This window comes from Mizuhopecten yessoensis, unplaced genomic scaffold (genome assembly GCF_002113885.1).
Source record: "Mizuhopecten yessoensis strain PY_sf001 unplaced genomic scaffold, ASM211388v2 scaffold6759, whole genome shotgun sequence".
NCBI classification, from domain to species: domain Eukaryota; kingdom Metazoa; phylum Mollusca; class Bivalvia; order Pectinida; family Pectinidae; genus Mizuhopecten; species Mizuhopecten yessoensis.
Genome location: NW_018406710.1, coordinates 581,944 through 603,098, shown reverse-complemented (window position 1 = coordinate 603,098; position 21,155 = coordinate 581,944). Strand labels below are relative to the sequence as shown.

Genomic DNA, 21,155 nt, shown 5'->3' with positions numbered 1-21,155 from the left:
TGAAACTGCTACAATTAATGTTAAGCGGAGAATAACACCTACCGACATGGGGACACAATCCATCGTCTTCATAATCTTCGTTTATGTTCGTATTAAAAGCCAAAAAGAGAGGTATCACCAGGGAAGGTGGCACTAATAAAGAAATATAAAGAACCAAAATAACGAATAGGTGTTAACAATTTATTTTGGTCGCTTTTGTGTCCTCACAAGAGGGTACACACGTAAATCCCTAACTCTGCAGGGGTTCCCTACATAAATCGCTTATCACGATCATGCAGCGTGTGACAGCAAGTAAATTGTGTTTTTGATCCCCGTCCTTCTAAGGTTTTGTTTGGTTTAGTGTTGTTTAAGCAGCTATGGTTATTTAAGGACGGCCCCTCTTGCGTGCAAGATGCATTCGTGTAGTGTATGCGTGTGTGTTTTGGGAGGCTGCGATATGTTCGGGTTTGTTTCCATGTGATAGCGCGGAACTGATGCCGACTTTATAGTGCTACCTCACTGAAACATACTGCCGAAGACACCCAGCAGGACACCCCACCCAGTCACATTATACTGACAACGGGCGAACCAGTCGTCCCATTACTAAATTGCTGAGCGTTAAGCAGGAGTAGAAAATACCATTTGTACAGACTCTGGTTTGTCTCGGCCAGGGGACAGAACCCACAGCCTTCCTTAAAGGGGCGAACGCTCAACTAAAGGCCAAGTGTGAAGCATTGTCAAGGGAGATATTAGGAAGAAGAAAGTTGTTTAGAAAGAAGAGAAAAGATAAGATCCCAAATTATTGAATCGCCTCTTACGATCATGTAATGGGGACAGCAGGTACAATTCTTACGCCCTACCTGCAGGGACTCATGCTAAGGTTTCCTCTGGTGAGTGATAACCGCAATCTCCGGCGTGCGGGTTTACAACGTTATGTAATTACCATACTTTTGCACAGCTACCACGTGGTACATGTTTTCAGTGGTACACGAGCAGTGCTCTGAACTATGAGATTTTTGTGTTTCCTTTCAAATACAGGCAGGTCCTCTTGCTCTTTTCCCCCATGTAATATTGCTGTAAATGAAGGAATTATGACATCAATAGGACACGTTTTTGTAGACTTTTTTCAAGTCTGTAGGAAATCTCCGATCTAAGTTTGTTTTTATTCGGTTTAACTCACTATTAACACCCAAGGTATTTAAAGGACTTGTCTCCATATTTTTCATTTCAAAATATTTCATTAAATCAAATGATTTAATGGGAATTTGGCAACAGACTATGCCTATACAAGCTTTTGTTTGTTTGTTTGATTTTGTTAAACATCCTATTAACAGCTAAGGTCATTTAAGGACGGCCTCCCCTGTGTGCAAGATGCATGAGTGTAGTGAATGTGTGTATTTTTGGAGGCTGCGATATGTTCGAGTTTGTCTCCTTGTGATAGCGCGGAACTGATACCGACTTTATAGTGCTACCTCACTGAAACATACTGCCGAAGACACCCAGCAGGACGCCTCACCCGGTCACATTATACTGACCACGGGCGAACCACTTTGTTATGTCTCGGCCAGGGGACAGAACCCAAAGTCTTCCTCACAGGGGCGAACGCTAAACAAATGGCCAAAAGTGAGGCATTGTCAAGGGAGACATTAGGAAGAAGAAAGTTATTTAGAAAGAAGCCTTCTCCCTTGGGTGACATACATTTCAAACAATAACAGAATTATAATTTAGACATTCACATATTAGCACTGGCTTGGAACATTAAATAGTACCTAATAGTCTCTATCTATCTCTGAACTTAGCAAAATTAAAAATTGCCGAGGTAAAACAAACATAGTAGTTATTTTTTCTTTACATAGTAACCAGTATATAAAAAAAAAAAAAATCAAAATGGAAATCCATGTGTGTATACTGCATTTGTAAATAATCAAATTTTATTAATTTTACAACATATATTAATATCAAAAACTGGAACCTCCATTCAATACAGTAAATATTTTGTAACACCAACTAACCCTCCATCACCTCTACTACTCCAGATAACAATTATAACTGGGCAGCACTAAAATGTCCAAACACCACCACTGTGTGTTTACCTAGTCATTGATAATCCAGAGCAGGAGCCATGTTAAAGGAGTATTCATATATACATGTATACATACACATTGTGTCTCCATATGTGGTGTGTGTGCGTGCATGTGTTGTATGTGTATGATTACTGGAGCCAGGGTACGGTGGTGTAATTGCCGCCGTGTGATAGTGCGGATCTGATGCCGACTTTATAGTGATATCTCACTGAAAGGCCATGCGGCTATACTGGTTAAAGGAAAATCATTTGAACAAAATTGACAAAGGGACTCATACCGTCCATTTATATTTAATTGAGAACACGCCAGTAACAACAAATCGGATAGTTAGATCATTAAGTGCCCTTTTCGAACCATCTGTCAAAGATTTAAAAATCTGTTATTTTCCACATTTACCCCAATTGTCCCACGTGTCATCAAAAAGTGCTTTTCTGGTTCTTTGCTCTTTGGTTTAGCTTTTTACATTATTACGTCTTTTATAGTCTGCTATACCATTAACATATACAACCTATCAACTTTCTTTATTGATGATATCTATTGGAACTCAGCCAGGATAGAGGTTTTGATTGATGTTGGAATTTCCCCGTCAGCTCATCGAAACCTAACGCCAACAATCTATATTAAGCGTCAAGTGATGTGTGGGTGCATGTTCGATAACTTGCGCTAAAGTATCAAATCAGTCCACGCAGTGATATCACCGGAATTGTCTGAGCTTTTTCCATCAAGTATTACCTGAAAATTGATATAGAGATCTGTCAGAACTAAGATTCCGCTAGATATCTTGCTTAGATATGTTTTATTGATGGAACATTGTATTTATGACACCCTTGCAGCGATTAGAAAGCGATCAAAATAAATCTGCTTCATTCATTGCAATCAATTGTTATTTTTTGTTCTTGCTTGGCAATACATCACTTTTGGCCTAAGTGTTGTGCTGCTCTGTTATTTACGGCCACTGGCGGTCTGATTAAAGTCAATTGTTAGATGGCTTCGTTCATTAACGTACAACGAAGCCATGGATTAGACACATTTAAGTTGGATTTCAGACAGGCTTATTAGTTAACGAACCCATTAAAAGGATGATTTGCTTGATTGAGATTAATTCCTCGCAATAGCCGAAGGAATGTGTATCCCCGAACACATATTTTTTGAAAATTCCTTATCGGCATTTGTGTTGTTTTTGCAGTTAAAGTCTAAAATAGAATAGTGATTGTTAACAAGCAGATTTTGTTTTCTGTTGAACAGTATGTAATGAGCTTGTTAATTCTTTTATATATAAAGATGAGTTATTCCTATATTTCTGAACAGTAAGGTTTTGACACTGATGGGAGATTCCAAGCTGTTTTATGTAGTATGTATTCTGTACGACACATATCATAGACATTCCACCTTTGCGTTTATACTGATAAAGAGAAACTTTTTTTTAAACTTACATTAATTGTTTTAAGAGGTGGTGAAAACCGGGCACACGATAGTTATATTTACAGGGCAAACTGAATCACTTGTGAAAGGTACAACAGGTCCGAGTTTTACATGGCTTCTTAAGTTAACCAAAAGAAAAAAGTCAACTAAGAAATTTCTTAAATACAATCCTAAGTTACAAGTTGTCTGTTTTGTTAGAGCGTTTGCAACGTATTGTCGTAAACTTAACTATGCAGAAGCTTAACTAAATACTATGCAGAAGACACCCAGCATAGTATTGCGTATGGTTTATTGGGCTTTTGTTGTCTCCCGGGGCACAAGTTTTAATATTACTTGAGGTTAGATGTTGTGGGGACGATAAAATACAAACAAAGTATTGAATATGCTTAACAAACAAGAATGCAATATTAACCCAGAGCTGGACAAGTTAATTTCATGAAGTGTTAACAATGACTTATTTAGTTTGGTTTGGTTTTATATAGCTTAACTTCCTATAGCAGCTAAGGTCGTTTAAGGACGTGCCTTCATGTGTGTTGTGTAAGCGTGCATGTGTGCCGGAGACAGGATATGTTGATGTATTTACCTCCTTATTATCGCCTGGATCTGATGCCGACTTTATAGTGCCATCTCACTGAAATACCATGCCGAAGGAACCCAGCATTCCGCCTGGTCACATTATACTGAAAACGGATGAAGCGGTTGTTGTTATTTTCTTAATTGCTAAACGTTTAGCAGGGTATAACAACTACCATTATCTAGGACTTTGATATGTCCTGGAATAGGGAAAGAATACATTGCTAACATAAATGGTAGTTGTAGTTCCCTGTTTAACTTTCGGCATTTATTTTTTATCGAAATAAATGATTTACGGTTGTCAGTATTATGTGACCGGGTGGAATTCTGTGTTAGGTGCCTTCGGCATGGGCTTTCAGTGAGATAGCATTGTAAAGCTGGCATCAGGTCAGTTTTATTCAGTTCTGTTTAATAGAAGTGACAAAATATTTATATTTTCGAATGTTATAATCATTTTATGAGTAAAATGTAGGAAACATAATACAGTATCATAAACAATACGTACGCTTATGCATGAAGCTTTGCCGTATTCATATGTTTTATAAATACATTTCTATTTAATGGATGTCCAACGTTTCTCACTGAATTGGTTTAAGCATTTAGGACCTTAAACCTCAGTCTTCAATGTCATTTTTTTGCATGCGGCAATTTTTTAACGAGAAAAATTAAGAACAATTTTCTAATAACAGGCGTCGATGGTTTTTAATGGCACATGGAAAGGCAGGCATATTGAAAAATTTCGTTGTATATGTGATATACTTCAAAAATATTCACTTTGACTTGATCAAATAATAATAAAAGGCAGTCACATTGTGTATCACACTTTCAGCATGTTAAATATTTAATATAATTGAGCAATCATAGAAGAAACTTCTCTTTCCGTGCGTCCACGTAAAAAAATGCAATATGTTTATAACAATAATTACAAAACAATTAAATAATTAATAAAACATTTTCATATATAATAAATACGTAATCAACATAAACCCAAGCACTTGTTGATTGGATATACCAATGAATTCTTTGGAAATCACGATATCCTTGAAAAAGAAAACAAAGCACTTACATTTTATATAAATAAGTCTATTGACGTCCACTGGAAACTTTGTGTGATTGTATCGGATATTCTTTTGAAATCACGATATCCTTTCGAAACAAGAGGCCCATGAGCCTAAACGTCCAACTGGGTCCTACAGTATTTATTTTGTTGTTGAAATATGAAGTGGAGATAATGATGTCAATCATCCCTACCAAATTGAGTAAAATAGTTAAGTATATAACGTAAAGTTAAGTTTGTCAGGACTATGAGCTTCAGTTAAATCGGCCCAGTAGAACTTGATTTTAAGTTGGAAATTGTTGGGTTTTTTTCAAAAAAGAAGAAGAATACTTTGCCAGGACCATGAATCGATAATTCTTAACAAGTTTCAATTCAATCGACCAAGTGGAACTGGACTTCAAGTTAGAGATAATAATTTTCAAATTACGGCCTTGGCGGCCATATTGGATTTCTGATTGCCCCAAAAAATAACAACACTTGGTCAGGGAGATGTCAATAACATTACCATGAAGTATCAATGAAACCCCTTAAATAGTATTTCAGCTTAAGTTGAAAATGTAAAATGCTAACTGACGACGCGGCGCACGACGACGGGTAGCAATAGGTCAAGCTCAAGTGACCTAAAACACAAAGCACTTACATACTGTATAAATAAGCCAGGATGACGTCCACTGGAATTTTTATGTTATGATCTCGATTAAAACACCACAAATAAATCTCCAATCAGTTTTGTGGATTTTTTAAGTGATCGTATTCTTTGGAATTAGCGATGTTTTTGTACAAAGGACAAAAGTCGTTTATACGCCGTCTGTTAGATGACGATGACGACGATGAAGATGCCTGACGGTGTTGTAGTTCTATCCGTATCAAGTTGATTTCACCTTTACAGTACATCCCACTGGACTCTCGGGATTTCCTTTCAACAACACGTCTTTGAGAGGAATTATTTCTATTTCGCCTTCCACGGAAATAAACCATCATTTTAAACGTCCTTCTGAATTTTCTTGAAACAAAATTATACACGATAGGGTTAAGTGCATGATTAACATATAGAAATATTCTTGCTGTGTAAACTATTGCAAGATATTTCTCCAGTCCTAAACTTGCCACATTTCTACTGCTTTCAAATATTAGCCATAAGCTTACAGCTCTATACGGAAGGTGACATATGAAAAACATAGAAACTATAGTGGCTATGATGTTCACGACTTGTTTACGCAGACGCAGTTTTTCCGACACATAACGCTCGTACATATCAAAAGGGCATTCAGAGTCGGGGATAAGTTTACGACAAAGGCGGCAATACAGAGTAAAAAGTAGAGCACACGGAATTACGTAAATAAAAAACGTTGATATGACAATATATGACTTTTGAATTGTGGTTCTCACAGGAACCCGACAGACTTTTATCGGAGTGCCATCAAGAAGACTGCTGTCTTTATATGTTACAATAGATAAAATTGGCGCACTGATAAAGATGGCGGTTAGCCATATGACGACAATCACTTTGGCGACGTATAGCACGTTTTCCACCGTAACGGACAAAGGCTTGCACACGACTTTATACCTCTCCACGCTGATGGCGATGATGGTGAATACTGATGCTGATGCAACTACCATCTCCAGGAACGGCACAGTTTTGCCTGTAACAGAAAACAATTCATCACATAACTGCTTCTAATTTTAAGTAATATCCCATTTTGTAGCTTTGCTCGGTATAATAATGATTCGAACGAATCAACACATACATGCGTTCTGTTGTTGCACCGTGAATAGGAACATCTTAAGAGGCGACTAATGACTAACCTCCTCCTACCCTTCCTTGTTTGCTGTTAAGGGGACACTGAAGAAACCAAGAAACAGATAATTCGAAGCGACTAAAGGACCCCCTGCTGAATCGGGGGGGGTGGGGGGGGTGNTAGGACGTTAAACAAAATTAAACCAAACCAAAATTTTCTGTCCACGTTCTTTCTTTCTTTCTTTGCTAACTATTTTCTCTGAACTCCACATGACCCTGGCTGTTGCGGGCGAAGACGTTAAACTGCAAACAAGACAACGGTTGGTTTGGAAAAAATAATAGACAAGCTGTATCCCACTGCATGTCGTGAGAGGCTGCGTTTTGCCTCCACCATGCAGAATTGGTACTTAATTTCTTCAGTGCGTTGTTTGGTATTATTTTGTTTCACGTTCTTTTAACAGCTGAGCTCAAGCCACCATGTGTGAAATGCATGCATGATTGTGTTAATGTGTGCTGGAGGCAGGGCATGATGATGTATATGCCTCCTTGCAATAGTGCCGATCTGATGCCGACTTTGGAATATGCCTGCGTTACCCCACCGATGTCTGAAGAGCCGAGTTACGTGGGGCTCCTGCATATCAACGTATTTTTCCTGTTTTGGCAAAAAAAAAACTGCTGCTAAGTATCCTAATCGATCTTTTCCCGAATCTACACAAGTAATCTACTTTGTATAATCAGTCCGCCATAATCACGCTTCAACTGCAAAAAACATTCGGTTCAACATTTAACTCAAAACCTTTACTCTTCAAGCTATGGTATTTGTGAAGATCATAGAATGTTGATTGTCCACACCGTTTGTTAAATGTCATTTGCAACCTTGAAATGAAGGTTGTTTGGCATTTAACCTCCTCGTAATATTAAAGGTCATTAAGACGCGTGTCTAGAGGTAGACTATCTACACAGGCCACAAAATACCTAGTCTACTGAATCATGCCCATTTTGCATCTTACATTCAAAATTAGTGTATTGACACACAAACACACTTTAAAGCATACACTAAACACATGGTTACATATCCTTAATGACCCAATATGCTAATAAGACGTTAAACAGAATAAAACCAAACCTAGAGTCGTTTAACGCAAATGTTTTGTGAGAGCATAATGCACAAGACAATCAGGCAACAAAAGTCAAGTCCCTTGTGTAGTATAACATCTTATCACATACCTATTGAATCTTGTTATAGTAATACAAGCAATTTTCAGACGATGGAATACAACGTTCTGTATTGCGCATGTGCAATACGGAATGTTGTATTTGCTTACTAGCCGGAACTACTTTTAATTGGAATCCCATTGTCATGGCGAACTGAAAAGTTTATAAAATCTTTGTGTCGATCTCTACCAAGTGCGGAAGCTATGTAATAAAAGCAAGACCTCACACTTGTGTTTTTCTAACGAATCAGAAAGCACTCATTTATTGCGCGGACGTATATATTCACTCGTGCGCTCCGCGCACTCGGGAATATATTCGTCCGCGCAATAAACTCGTGCTTTCTGTTTCGTTAGAAAAACACAAGCGTGTGGTCTTGCATATTTATTTATATAATGTTACGGATGATGTAGCCTCCATATTTATCGGATCAGTGTGGCTTTTGTTTGCTAATGGAAGTAACAGAAATGTCCGAAATCTCAATAAAAATCAAAGAATAGAGCATTATCAATGTAAATGTCACAACGAAGCTTCATGTAGGTTGGAAGAAAACATTCAGTGAAAGATAAGTTAAAATGCAACAGACATGTATCAATTTGTTTGTCGTATAACGTTTGCAAAACACATCATTGTCGGAGTAAATGTTGCAACAGTATATAACGTTTCATGCAGATTTGTTGCAAAAAGTCAAAAAACCGAACAAAAAAAGAAGAATAAAATTATTTAATAGAGAATGTCAATGATTTTTTCTTTACTTACAATGCAGCAACAGACGAAAACCCCATACAATCAAAACATATCTCTGGATTAAATGTTTCAGCAACAAATTACATTTTATGTTGGGATTCAGGAAACAAATTAACCAATAAATCGATTCGAGATTGGAGATCCCGGTTCATAGACGCCACAGGCGTCTATGCTGAAAGTTAAGGAATACCAAGGACAATTTATGATGTTTATGCTTGGGCCTGTTATTTTTATGTGGAACAACCAGTTTGTCTATTTGTAAATGTAATATTTGCGGGTATAAATCCTGGCAGACCTGCAAATGTTAATGCAGGGCTTGCAAGGCTTTGTCAAGAGGCTCGCCGGAAAGCAGCATAAGATTACCTGGCCCGACCTTATTTCATAAACGAACAGCTGTGGTCCAACCGTTTGGATAGCGATAAACGAAAACGGCCCTTGTTTCGGAACGGAATCGATTGCCTTCCCACCAGAAGAAGTCATAAGGATCAACAAGTCGTCGTTAAAACATGTTAAAAGATATACTATAATATAACAAACGAAAAATAATTTAACTTTAACATCAAAAAGAGGGTATGGTTTGATGCATCTTTTAAAAAAGACACCCTTATGCTTAATCTCAATTGGTTTGTGCCATTCAGTGAGACCAGACTGTCAATTTGAGTCTGCGTGCCATTTTCATGGTATTTCCGTGAAATAGCACTATAAATTCGGCATCAGATCCGCGCTATCACAAGGAGGCAAATACACCAACATACCCTGTCTCCGGCACACATACACAGCACACACAAAGCCACGTCCATTACTGACCTAAGCTGTTCATAGGACGTTAAAACCAAATTAATTTTATTCCAGCCTATATTATATGACCTTAGCTGTGATTAACTATTGTACAAACTGGTTCATTTTTCAAATATTGTTTCAGCAATGTATGATGAAATAAATAGATCCCAATATTTTCAATCACAGTTTGCAAAATTTGTTATATTTGTCGTTGCCAGTGACGTCTTATACTTTTGGCTCGACTCAATAACGTTTTGAAAGACGTATTTTATAATTGCAAATTATTTGGTTCGACGGAATTCTTGCTGCAAGATATATGATTTTCTTTGTAGACAAAAACCTACTTACAGGCATCGCTTTAAAGTTAAAATTAGAATTTTAATCATAGGCTAACGGTCTGGTTAACAAATACCTTGAAGGTGAAACTAGCTGTCTAGCTAAGGATCTTCATCCAAACATGTTTTTGTAAAATCGTTGGAAATAAGTGTAATTTAAATAAAGAAATTCATGCACATCAAGATGAGGAGATGAACTGTGAATAGAGAATGTGACCGTTTAATAACAATATATAATCAAACCTAAAGGATTTAGGGCACGGTATGTTCTCTGTGTAAAAAAAACAACCCATTAGAACCGCTTACAGTGTAATACACATATTTGATAATATTGTAGATATCTTAATAGGTTAATAGCGGTCGTTCATTGCTCTGTTTTTACTCAATTATGTTAAAGCATTGGATATAAAATCTAATCTGACGAATGAAATATTAGGGTGAAGGGGTTGTCCGAGAACAAAGGATTTACCTATTTAATTACAGTATCTGGTATAGCCGAAAGGATTTTGGCCAAGGTATTCTGTTTGAAAACCAGATTGCTGTTTTCACTCATTTACCCTAAATCATTGGATACAAATCTAATTTGGAAAAATATCAGAACGAAAAGTTATCTGTGAACAGTGGATTTTACCGTATAATAAGGATATTTTGTTAGCTGAAGGGCTTTTTAGAAAAAAGCGAAACCTTCATTACAGTAAAATGAATATATAAGCAACTTTCAACGAGCATGCAAGTGTGCCTTCTTTCGTACTTAAATGCCTGAAAATGCAGCAATATTACAGGTTCCAGCACACAAGTGGACATTACCAGCAAAGAAGCACATTATTTAGTTACCCCAAGTCAAACCTTACCAATGACAGTAACCTATTACGTGGTAAGTGTTTGTCGTTAGGATCATAGAAATCAGCTGAACCAGCAGAACTTTTCAGGAGCTACGACTCATCACATATTTTATATTTCTCATGACACAAATATTCTCAATGTGTATTTGGTTGTGTTAGATTGAACGTACACACAACAGCTAAGGGGCATACGAAAATTGTTGGTTTTATAGGGTTTAACTTCCTATCAACAACTTAGGCAGTTTAAGAACGCGTCTCCATGGGTGCATGTTTCCTGAAGACGGGGATATATTGGTGTAGTTACCTCCTTGTGATAGCGCGGATCTGATGCCGACTTTATAGTGCTATGATGCCGACTTTATAGTGCTATATCACTGAAAAACTATGCCGGAAGCATCCAGCACAACATTCCACCCGGTCACAGACGGATACAAAGGAGGGCACCGTCGAAAAAGAAAGATTGTTTAAGCAAGAGAATAAAAATGTGAGAGAATGAGACCAAATATTTCAATCAGGAAGCAGATACATTTTGGTTTTTTTCTAATGTCCCCGTACGAAGAAGACAATGAAGAACTCTTCCCCTCCGACTTTGCAGGTTGCCCAATATTAGTCGCCTTATTATATCATTTATAAGCCTGCATAAATGATATGAGAAAGTTTTACCCGAATTTCTTGCTATTAGTGTAAAACTCACCTGTACGCACATACGGATAACGCTTCGATATGACCTTTATCTGTATGACAGGCCTTGGTCAGAATAGCAAGTGTACACTACGGCAAGTGCGTAAATATACCATACAGGGGAAATTAGTTTTTTAGTCACTTAAAACAACGTTTAATGTATAATCAAAGGTAGCTTCGATACCTGTTACATATGTAAAATAAACAGATTTTCATGCGAACTATAGATGTAGTCAGAAAATTCCAAAACGCAGAAAAATATAAGCAATGGCCGGGCCGTGAGCTGACATGTTTAGAGAATGTTATGTTTTCTTAATCAGGTTACTGTGAAAAAATATAATGGCTTCCACCAGTCGATAAATCACTATTTTGTTTCCATTTTATTCAAATTAGGGCTATGTTTTCGTCTTAAAATGTACATAGTTGGGACATACGGTAATGGAAAGATTATAGTAATAGACAGACTTCTTGGTTCCAAAATGGACACAATTATGTAATATTTGTCATAAAGTGGTTGAAACATTTGATTAAGAAATAGGAAAGCAATTTTGATTATCAGTGATTAACGGGCCGTTTCGTTGCCGAAATGTAGTTGGGATAGATATGCATAGACACATCACAGAGTTATCCAGCACATATGGTTGTATCGTATGAATCAGCTATGCCCATAACGGTCACCACGCACGAGAGTTTGTAAGGCTTGGTTTGGTTTTGGTTTTATTTAGTTCACCGTTCTATGAACAGCTAGTCATTCCAGGATGTGCCTCCATCCACGTGTGTTGTACATGCGTGTATGTGTGCTTGGAGACAGGGTATGTTGTTAAAATTGCCTCCTTGTGATAGAGCGGATCTGATGCCGACTTTCTAGTGCTATTTTACTGAAATACCATGCCAAAGACACAGCATTCCAATAAGTGACATTATTCTGACAACTGGTGGACAAGTTATTCTCAGAGTGCACTTAATTTACTATATAGCAATTTATAATCACCTCATGGGCAGGTGTAAAAATGTGCGAGGGATGTCTGCCTCAGATGTCTCCTGGTCTACTGAACGGCTGTGTAAACAAGATAATTTACCTACTGTAATTAGTGTCATTGCAATTACGCTAGTTTGGTTGTGTATTATCACTGACATTGACCAGCATATATACATATACCACAGACATGAACAAAGAAATAGTTGATGTATTGTTTTTAACGAAGTACATCATGAAGAGTACATTGTTTAAATTAAGTTACAGTTATTATTGGATTCTTAACGGTCAATCCACACGGGCCAATCATTTCAATTCGTTTTTTATGAGGGGGCGGGTGGGTGGCGGTGGTTGTAAACGTTTTTTGGAAGTGTGTGGGGCGGGGTGTAAACGTCCCCGGGATACACAAGGTCTATTCATAGTCAACACGCACGGTACCTGCTTAACGTTCAGAATTTAGTATGATGACCTTGTTAACCTTTTGTCAGTAAATGTGACCGGGCGGAATACTGTGCTGTGCTGGTTGCCATCGGCATGATATGTCAGTGAGGCAACTCTTATATCTGCATAAGATCTGGGCTATCGCGATGGGACAAATACACCAGTATATCGGCTCCAGCACTCACGGAAGCAACTCCTGAATTACCATAGTGTAAAGAGGACGTTAACACATAAACCAATATGATTGATTGTTGATGATTCTGCTTCGGCATGCCGGATAATTAACTTCATTTTATACAGAATCCTGCTGACAACTTGCAATATTCACCATAGTAATAAGATGCAACAATACATAATCAGTGTCATTCAATGTTTGGAAGTTATATTCCGTCCCTGTCAAGCTCCGACATTATCTGATGGCGTATCAAACACTGACAATTACCATTAGCCAGGAATCCTATTGCACCAACTCGATCATATTCGGATAAATAAAAATGTTATCAATATTTGGCCAGCATCGGAATTCTGATTGAACGTTAATGTACAATATTTTTTATCGTTGTCCACGATGGTTCAATGGTCGTGTTACTAAGGTTAAAGCAAACGCACAATTCGCCCCGCTCCAAATAATCAAGAGTGCTCTCGGTTTAATTTCAGCGAACGTCCTATTAACAACAAAGAGTTTTCCTAAAGACCTTCCTATGTGTGCATTGTGTAATGGATTTGAGGTAGTATGCTGGTGTCTTTTATGCCCCAGCCATAAAATGGGAAGAGAGGGGTGATAAAGTATTGCCCATGTCCGTCCTGTCCCGTCGCGATTCAATGTAAACATTCTAGCAACTTGTCGGATTATATGAAGGTCAAGTATGAGAATACCCCGACATCTCTGTGTTTCAGGGTTCCAAGGTCAAAACTAAGGTAACTGTTGTTGTACATAAAAATCATCAACTTTTTCATCGTCCTCACTCTAGCTACTTATTATCATCATTGGGTTGTCAACGACCTATCAACAAAAAATAGGTCGTCAGGGCCAATAAAAAGTAGGTAAAACATGTTAAATGATATGACATCAAACGATCGAAAAAGTAAAAGACAAACGTCAACTTGAAATGTACAAATTGCTATGGCTACTATCTTTTTGAACTGACAATAGGGGACAGTATTCATAAAATTATTCTCATGCTCAAGCATGGTTTCCGTGCTCAAACAAACTTTCTTGTAACTCGCTTAAAACATGTCAAACGATCAAAAAGTAAAATGTAAAAATTGAAAACAGCATTTAGCTTTAAGTCTCTTCAATGTTTTTCCAAATCGTTGTCAATTTTTTTTTATTAATTTATAATGGTAACAACAAATTCGCTTGAGCACAAAATCTATGCTTGAGCATGAGAACTCTTTCATGAATACCGGCCAAGTTTTTAAGCATGTAAGAATGTACATATTCTCTAGCTAAGCGTTACGATCCAGTCTATCTACTCTACATCGCTACAGTTTCGAGTCATAGTCGGTCCCATCTGATTTAATGTAGCAAGGAAAACAGTAAAAACGAAAATGTAGACATTGAGTCGTGCAACCTTAGCACGACTCCGTACCGAAGACGAGATATATTTATGATACTTTCAGCTCAAGAAGTATTAAGATACTTAAGATGGTTTGGTTATATTTTGGTTAACGTCCTATCAACAACTACGGTAATTTAAGGACGTGCTTTCATGTGTGTTGTGTATGCGTGCCTTCATGTGTGTTGTGTATGAGTGCAAGCGTGTGTATGTGCAGGGGCAGAGTATGTGGCGTTTATGCCTCCTTGTAATAGTGCGGAGCTGATGCCCACTTAAGTGATATGTCACCGAAATATCTTGCACCAAGCACATCATTAATATTTCGCTCGGTCATATTATAATGACAGCTGGAGCACCAGTTTTTGTTATCCCCTTGATGATAAACGCTTAGGAGGGACTAACAACCATTTTAACGACTTTGGTATGTCCCGGCCTGGAACAGAATCCTTTGCCTTTCTCACCTAGGCGAACGTGCACAGTATTAATCATTAAAAAAGGGTCACACAGCGATGCAAGATAAAAGAGTACTTTTAAAGAACGACATAGTATTTGTGGAAGTCTTATCATCTTACAAATCTCTCTTCCGTCAAGAGCTATGTTCATATGCATCATTTGATTAATCGTTTGTCCAATCGATCACTATACATTATAAAATGACTTTTAATCGATATTACATAGCATGTTATGAGCGTATAAAGTTCCACCCCCGCATAGCCTGATTGAGCACAACACATTTTCAGAATGATTGCAAATGGATGTGATGGCCATTAGATACCGGATCCTCTGGTGATCTTTTGACATGTTCCACTGGAATAGTATTTCCTCCTCGAATATATGTCCATGTTTTATTAGGCTGGTTCGAGCATGAAAATCGTTTTATGACGAATGACTTTTGTTTGAACTCACGCTCTATTATAGATTGTTCATCTTTGAATCTTTCTTTCGAGTTGTTTCCGCAGTGTGTGCTATTGATAAGGCATGCTCAAACTACAGCAGTTGTATATGATTGGGGAGTTCTTCCGGAAAGATATCTGCTCTGACAGATGGACGTTTACGTCGTCAAGTAGAATTATAAATATATTTAGTTTGTCGGTATTTTTAACATGCTCACTTTACTTTCTATTTGCCCTAATGACATATTTTGTGATGATGGACATTTAAGAATCTTCTAACTAACTACCTATAACTTCGTGTAAAAAAGTGACGTGCATAATACAATAGATTGTTACCTATCGGCCATCTTGGTTTTGTGATCAGTCCCTTAATTCTATTTGCATAACTAGGGACAATGGAAAACTTTAAAGTGAAATTAGAAAAAGATCCCTCCAGCGCTTACAAACTTTAACACTCAAATTCAAGATGGATGCCTGTCGACCATCTTTGTTTTCCATATAATTTGATATGCGTAACAAAGGACCATAGAAAAAACTTCATATGCAATTTGAGAAAGATCTCTCCAGAGAAATAGAGCGGTAATAAACTTAAACACTCAAATTTAAGATGGCTGCCGATCGGCAAACTTGGTTTCATGATCAGTCCCGAAATTCGATATGCGAGGCAAGGGACCATATGGTACCCTCTTATGAAATTTGAGAAAAGATCTTCTAGCACTTCTATGAGAAATAGCGATAACAAACTTAAACACTCAAATTCAAGATGGCTGCCTATCACCAATCTTGGTTTTGTGATCAGTCCCCAAATTCGATATGCACAACTAGTGATGGGACGGGACCATGTAGAACCTTCGTGTAAAATTTGAGAAAGATCCATTTAGTGTTGTGTGAGTAATAGCGCTAAAAAACTTTAACTCTCAAATTAAAGATGGCTGCCTGTCGGCCATCTTGGTTTTGTGATCACTCACTAAATTTGATATGCATATCTAGGGGCTATAGGAACACTTGTAAGTCATAATCTTAAAACTAATAAAAAGTCTAGTCACTAATCAGTATTCAGTTAAGTCATCAGATTGTAATGCTTTATTTAATCAAGGTATGCTTTTTAATTTCAGGTTCCTTTGATTTGTTTAATTGTTCATAAATTTAGATCAGGCTAGAACTGTCTTGCTCTTAAATACTCTATAATAGAAAATAACTTATAGTTAATTATTAACGTATATATATAACACTCTTTGAAGTCTTTTAGAATGACTGAAAATGTACAATATATATTGTTGTATCACAATGGGGTCAAACCGTAACACAATATATCGTGGTAAGTTGTTACCGTATCGTGACAGCACAAGAAAAAACACGTGATATTTACCAAGATATGATGGACATCTCATATATTACTTTTTATAAAGAAAAGAGTTAATTGACAAAAGAAGACGTCACATTTTTTTACTTACGTTTTCCGTTTATTAGCTCTTAGGGTGCATATAAAATGTACAGCATTGTGTGACATCATAGATTGTCTATCTTTTGATCACATCATAGTAATTAAAGATGCATAATTATTAAAAAGATCATAATATGTAACGAAATGCGTTTACGGAGGTTTTTTGTTTGCCCAACGTAAAACTCTAACACTTCGGACTGATAATTAAGTAAATCATGTTTTTTGTTTGCAATTCATACTGGTTTTCACCTTACATCTTTTTCCATTTTACAATGTCACAAATTCTGTTATACTTTTGCAGGCTCCACAACTTGGTTCCTTGCATGCACTGAATGTTAGTGTTTTCTATCTCAAACATCAAATGCTCCATAGGTAAGATAATTCCTCAAGTTTCTAGACTGACGGTTTTCATTTGATTGTTTGGGGTTTAGGATCCTTGCAACAGCAAGGGTAATATGAGGACGGATGCCTAGGGAGACACCACAATGAAAGAAAATGTGGATAGAAAAGGATGAAGATAGGAAACGAAAAGATTCCAAGTGTTGCAATGGGGGCAACAGATCAAGTTTGGTCTCTTCCATGTCTTCTTAGTAGAAGATACAGAGAAAAAACCCCGATTCTGCAGGGGCCTAACATTAGCCGCCGTTTATGATATTCATGAAGTGTGATACAGCAGGTCTATTCTTGGCTTCTTCAATGTCCACTGAACAGACGACAAGGAAGACACCGCCCCCACCCCCGAATCTGCTATGGGATACAGCAAGCCAATTCACCCCGAACCTGTACGGTTGAGGCGTACGTTACTTACAATGAAGTTTGTATTTTTCGTTATTTAGTTCATCCGTTTTGTTCTATCTGAAATGTTCATCTTCTGTTATCTTCTCTAAATTTACGAGTTGTTTGGATTATGGGTCAATACAAGCGACAGGACACAAGTCCTCTCCTTTCTCTTTTGTTGTTCCGAGCTCTGTAATGTGAATGTTTGAAGCTCTTTTAATTCCGCTTTTTACAAGAGCTTTTATTTAATCCTTTTTCGCTAGACAACAGTCCAGTTTCTAAAGTCTCCATTTCGGTTAGTCTCTTTTTCTATGATCGCGCTTATCCGACGTGCCAAACACAAAGGCTTATTTTCATTATGAGCGAATCTTTAAAACTTCTGGGTGTCAGTGGATTTGTGGTTGATATTGGTACAAATATATCTTTTGTCATAAAAGGGCAGAGTTGTCACTTCATATATATAATTAGATGTAAGGGGATTCATCATTATACAATGAATATCAAGTGTTTCATGAGTATAGGATTTTTTTTCGAGTTGGCAGAAGGTCGACGCAATCATAGATTTCGCCTACCTAAGAAAATTCAGTTGCAAACGTTGCAGTTAACAGTAACATTGCGCAAAAACAAATTAAATTGAAAATAAACCTGCCAGCTGTTGTGGTATCGGTTTCTCTCTATAGACAGGTACCATTAGTAAATTACAAGTTCTAATATCATAACTAGTGTTTCTCAGCTACCCAACACTTTTTCTCTTTTAAATGAGTGTTGTTGTTATTCCCAGCTGAACCTTCGTCATTTAGGGGAATTATAACAACTGGTTCGCCCGTTGCCAGTGTAATGTGACCGGGAGGAATGCTGTGTTTTGGCCTTCAGTATGGTATTTCAGTTTTTCGGCATCAGATCCGCGCTATCGCAAGGAGGTAAATACATCAATATGCCCTGCCTCCTGCACACAAACACGCAAGCACGCATACACAACACACATGGAGGCTTGTCCTTAAATGACATTATGTGTTGAAAGGACGTTAAACAAATTTAAATCAAACCATAAAAACTAAACAATTTGCGTCAACGGTCATAACAGCTTTTTTCTACGACTTTCACACTTATCGCCAAACAGCACCAACCTTCGCATATAAAAGATAGTGTCATCTCTTTTTAAAATTTCAAAGTATCTCTGATCTGCAGTCCCTGCAGGCAGGGCGTACGAATTGTACCTGCTGCCTTCATTGCATGATCGTAAGAGGCGACTAAATTTGGGATGTTATCTTTTTTGTTGTTTCTAAACAACTTTCTTATTCTTAATTTCTCCCTTGACAATGCCTCACTTTTACACTTTAGCTGAGCGCTCGCCCCTGTGTGAAAGGCTTTGGAGAAGTCCCCTGGCCGAGACATACCAGAGTCTGTAAAAATGGTAGTTTCTACTCCTGATTAACGCTCAGCAATTTAGGAGTGGGACGACTGGTTCGCCCGTTGCCATTATAATGTTACAGGGTGGGGTGTCCAGCTGGGTGTATTCGGCAGTATGTTTCAGTGAAGAAGCACTATAAAGTCGGCATCAGTTCCGCGCTATCACAAGGAGACAAACACGAACATATCGCAGACTCCCAAAACACACACGCATGCATCTTGCACACAGGGGAGGGCTTCCTTAAATGACCATGTTGATAGGACGTTAAACAATACTAAACTGGTCTGTGAGTGATGACCTGAATAAGAGTGACCATTAGGAATACTACTTTGTTTAATTAACGACATCTGTATACGCTTGATAAGACGATAAACAAAATGTAACCTAACCTAACCTCTTTACGCCTGCAATTACACAACCATATTAGGTCTTAATTTGTTTGCCCTATCCGAGGATGATTTTGTTTGCTACTGTTCAACGTCCTATAAACAGCTAAAGTCATTAAAGGATTTTTTTCCATTTAAGGATGTTCATCCCATATCAACAAGGAGGCAATCGAAAATAAACATGACGTAGGACGTCTGAATAATACCATATTTGGCTGGTCCTGGCAATCTCAGTGATTTGGTTTTAACGGTAAAGAATTTAATGTCATTCTTAGCCAGGATAAATCCTTAAATCTTAATCCGAATTTTAAATTGAAACTATAAAAATGTTTTGTAAATGTAAAGGATTTAATATCATCGCAACAGCAACCACTTCTTAGTGAAACACCATCAAATATAGATGTGTGAATTCAGAAAAAGTCAAATTTTGGATAGCCTGCAACTGTTATGTTTCCGAATAAGTTTGTTGAGGCGTTCAAGAGAAGTTGGTTTGGGTTAATAGGGTTTAAACACCCTATTAACAGCTAAAGTCGTGTAAGGCAATAGATCCACGCCATCCCAAGACCAATGAACAGTCGCGAGAGGACAACATGCAAATGAAACTATATAAGGTTGAATTGCATATAACGTATTGTTTATCTTTTCAAGATAATCATATTTTGGCATACGTTTTAATGAACTTCACAGTAAAAGGTTTAAAATCAGAAAAAAACCCAGTGAGGTCACGTTCTTAAATGAAATTCGCTTTCAAAACGGCATTAACCAAAATAAAACTGAAACCAAACTCCTTCCGATAGATAGCGCGGTTTCGATGCCTTCGCGTTTTTATTAGCAAATCTATCTGATGTGAATCCCACATCTCTAATGCAGGGTAATTCTCACATAAGCTGTATCTAACACAATGCAGTGAGTAACAACAGGTGTATTAATTTCTCAATCCATAAAATGCATGATTTTGTAGGGAAGAGAAGGATTTTAAATCATGCAATTATGACCTATATGAATAGCTCCAGTTGTCTGGTACATATGTACTAGTATTACTTGTAAGTCCTCGCAACAACAGCAAGGATCGTGTGGGGCGGATGCCTAATTAGACACCTGCTGAACGCGGTTTGTTTTCATATAATATTGGTTAGCATAATCTTAACGGATAATAAAAACAACAGAGGCCATTATGGCCCATTAATACCGATTAGGCCAAGATCTTTGGTAGGCAAATTCACGGCGCCAAATAATAAACGATACCATGAATTTGGTGCTGTTGGTCCTGACATTTGATAAATATTATTCAGGAATTAATAGCACACATAGTGCAGTATCTTTGACAAAACAGTTTTTTTTTCTCCATCATATTTTTATATTTAATATCGATTATTCGCATTCATAGCATCAACATCAGAAATGTAGCCAAACCAGCTCCGTGGATACTTCCTAACATCTAAGGTACACAAGAATATTAGACACACCCACCCCAGCGTTTTAAAATATGCAGGAAGCAGAAGGAATTATTAAACAACCCTTTCATTGAGCGAGTGTTTAATGTACCTGTCTTGCACATAACTTATACTAACAGTTCAAAAGTTTGTGATGACATCGACCGATTGGTGTAATTACAATATACAGCTTCCTGTTTGAACTCCATCCCCGCAGGTCGGAGTGTATTTGACTCCTTGTGATAGCGCAGACCTGATGTCGACTTTATAGTGCTATCTCGCTGAAATACCTTGCCGAATGCACCCATCACAGCATTCCGCCCGGTCACATTATGGTAAAAGGTGAACCAGTTGTTGCCATTCCTCGAAATGCTGAACGTTAAAC

The 21,155-nt window shown here is 37.5% G+C and overlaps 1 protein-coding gene across 1 annotated transcript in view; it reads right to left on the bottom strand.

The window, feature by feature from the left end:
- Positions 1 to 5,614: 5,614 nt before the first annotated feature.
- The window catches only part of LOC110452605 (pyrokinin-1 receptor-like), a 37,218-nt gene continuing 21,677 nt past the window's right edge, over positions 5,615 to 21,155 (bottom strand). Inside the window, exon 2 of the mRNA XM_021501239.1 lies at positions 5,615 to 6,758. Coding sequence (XP_021356914.1) covers positions 5,839 to 6,758 — 920 coding nt within the window. The 3' untranslated portion in view covers positions 5,615 to 5,838. The remainder of the gene's footprint in view (positions 6,759 to 21,155) is intronic.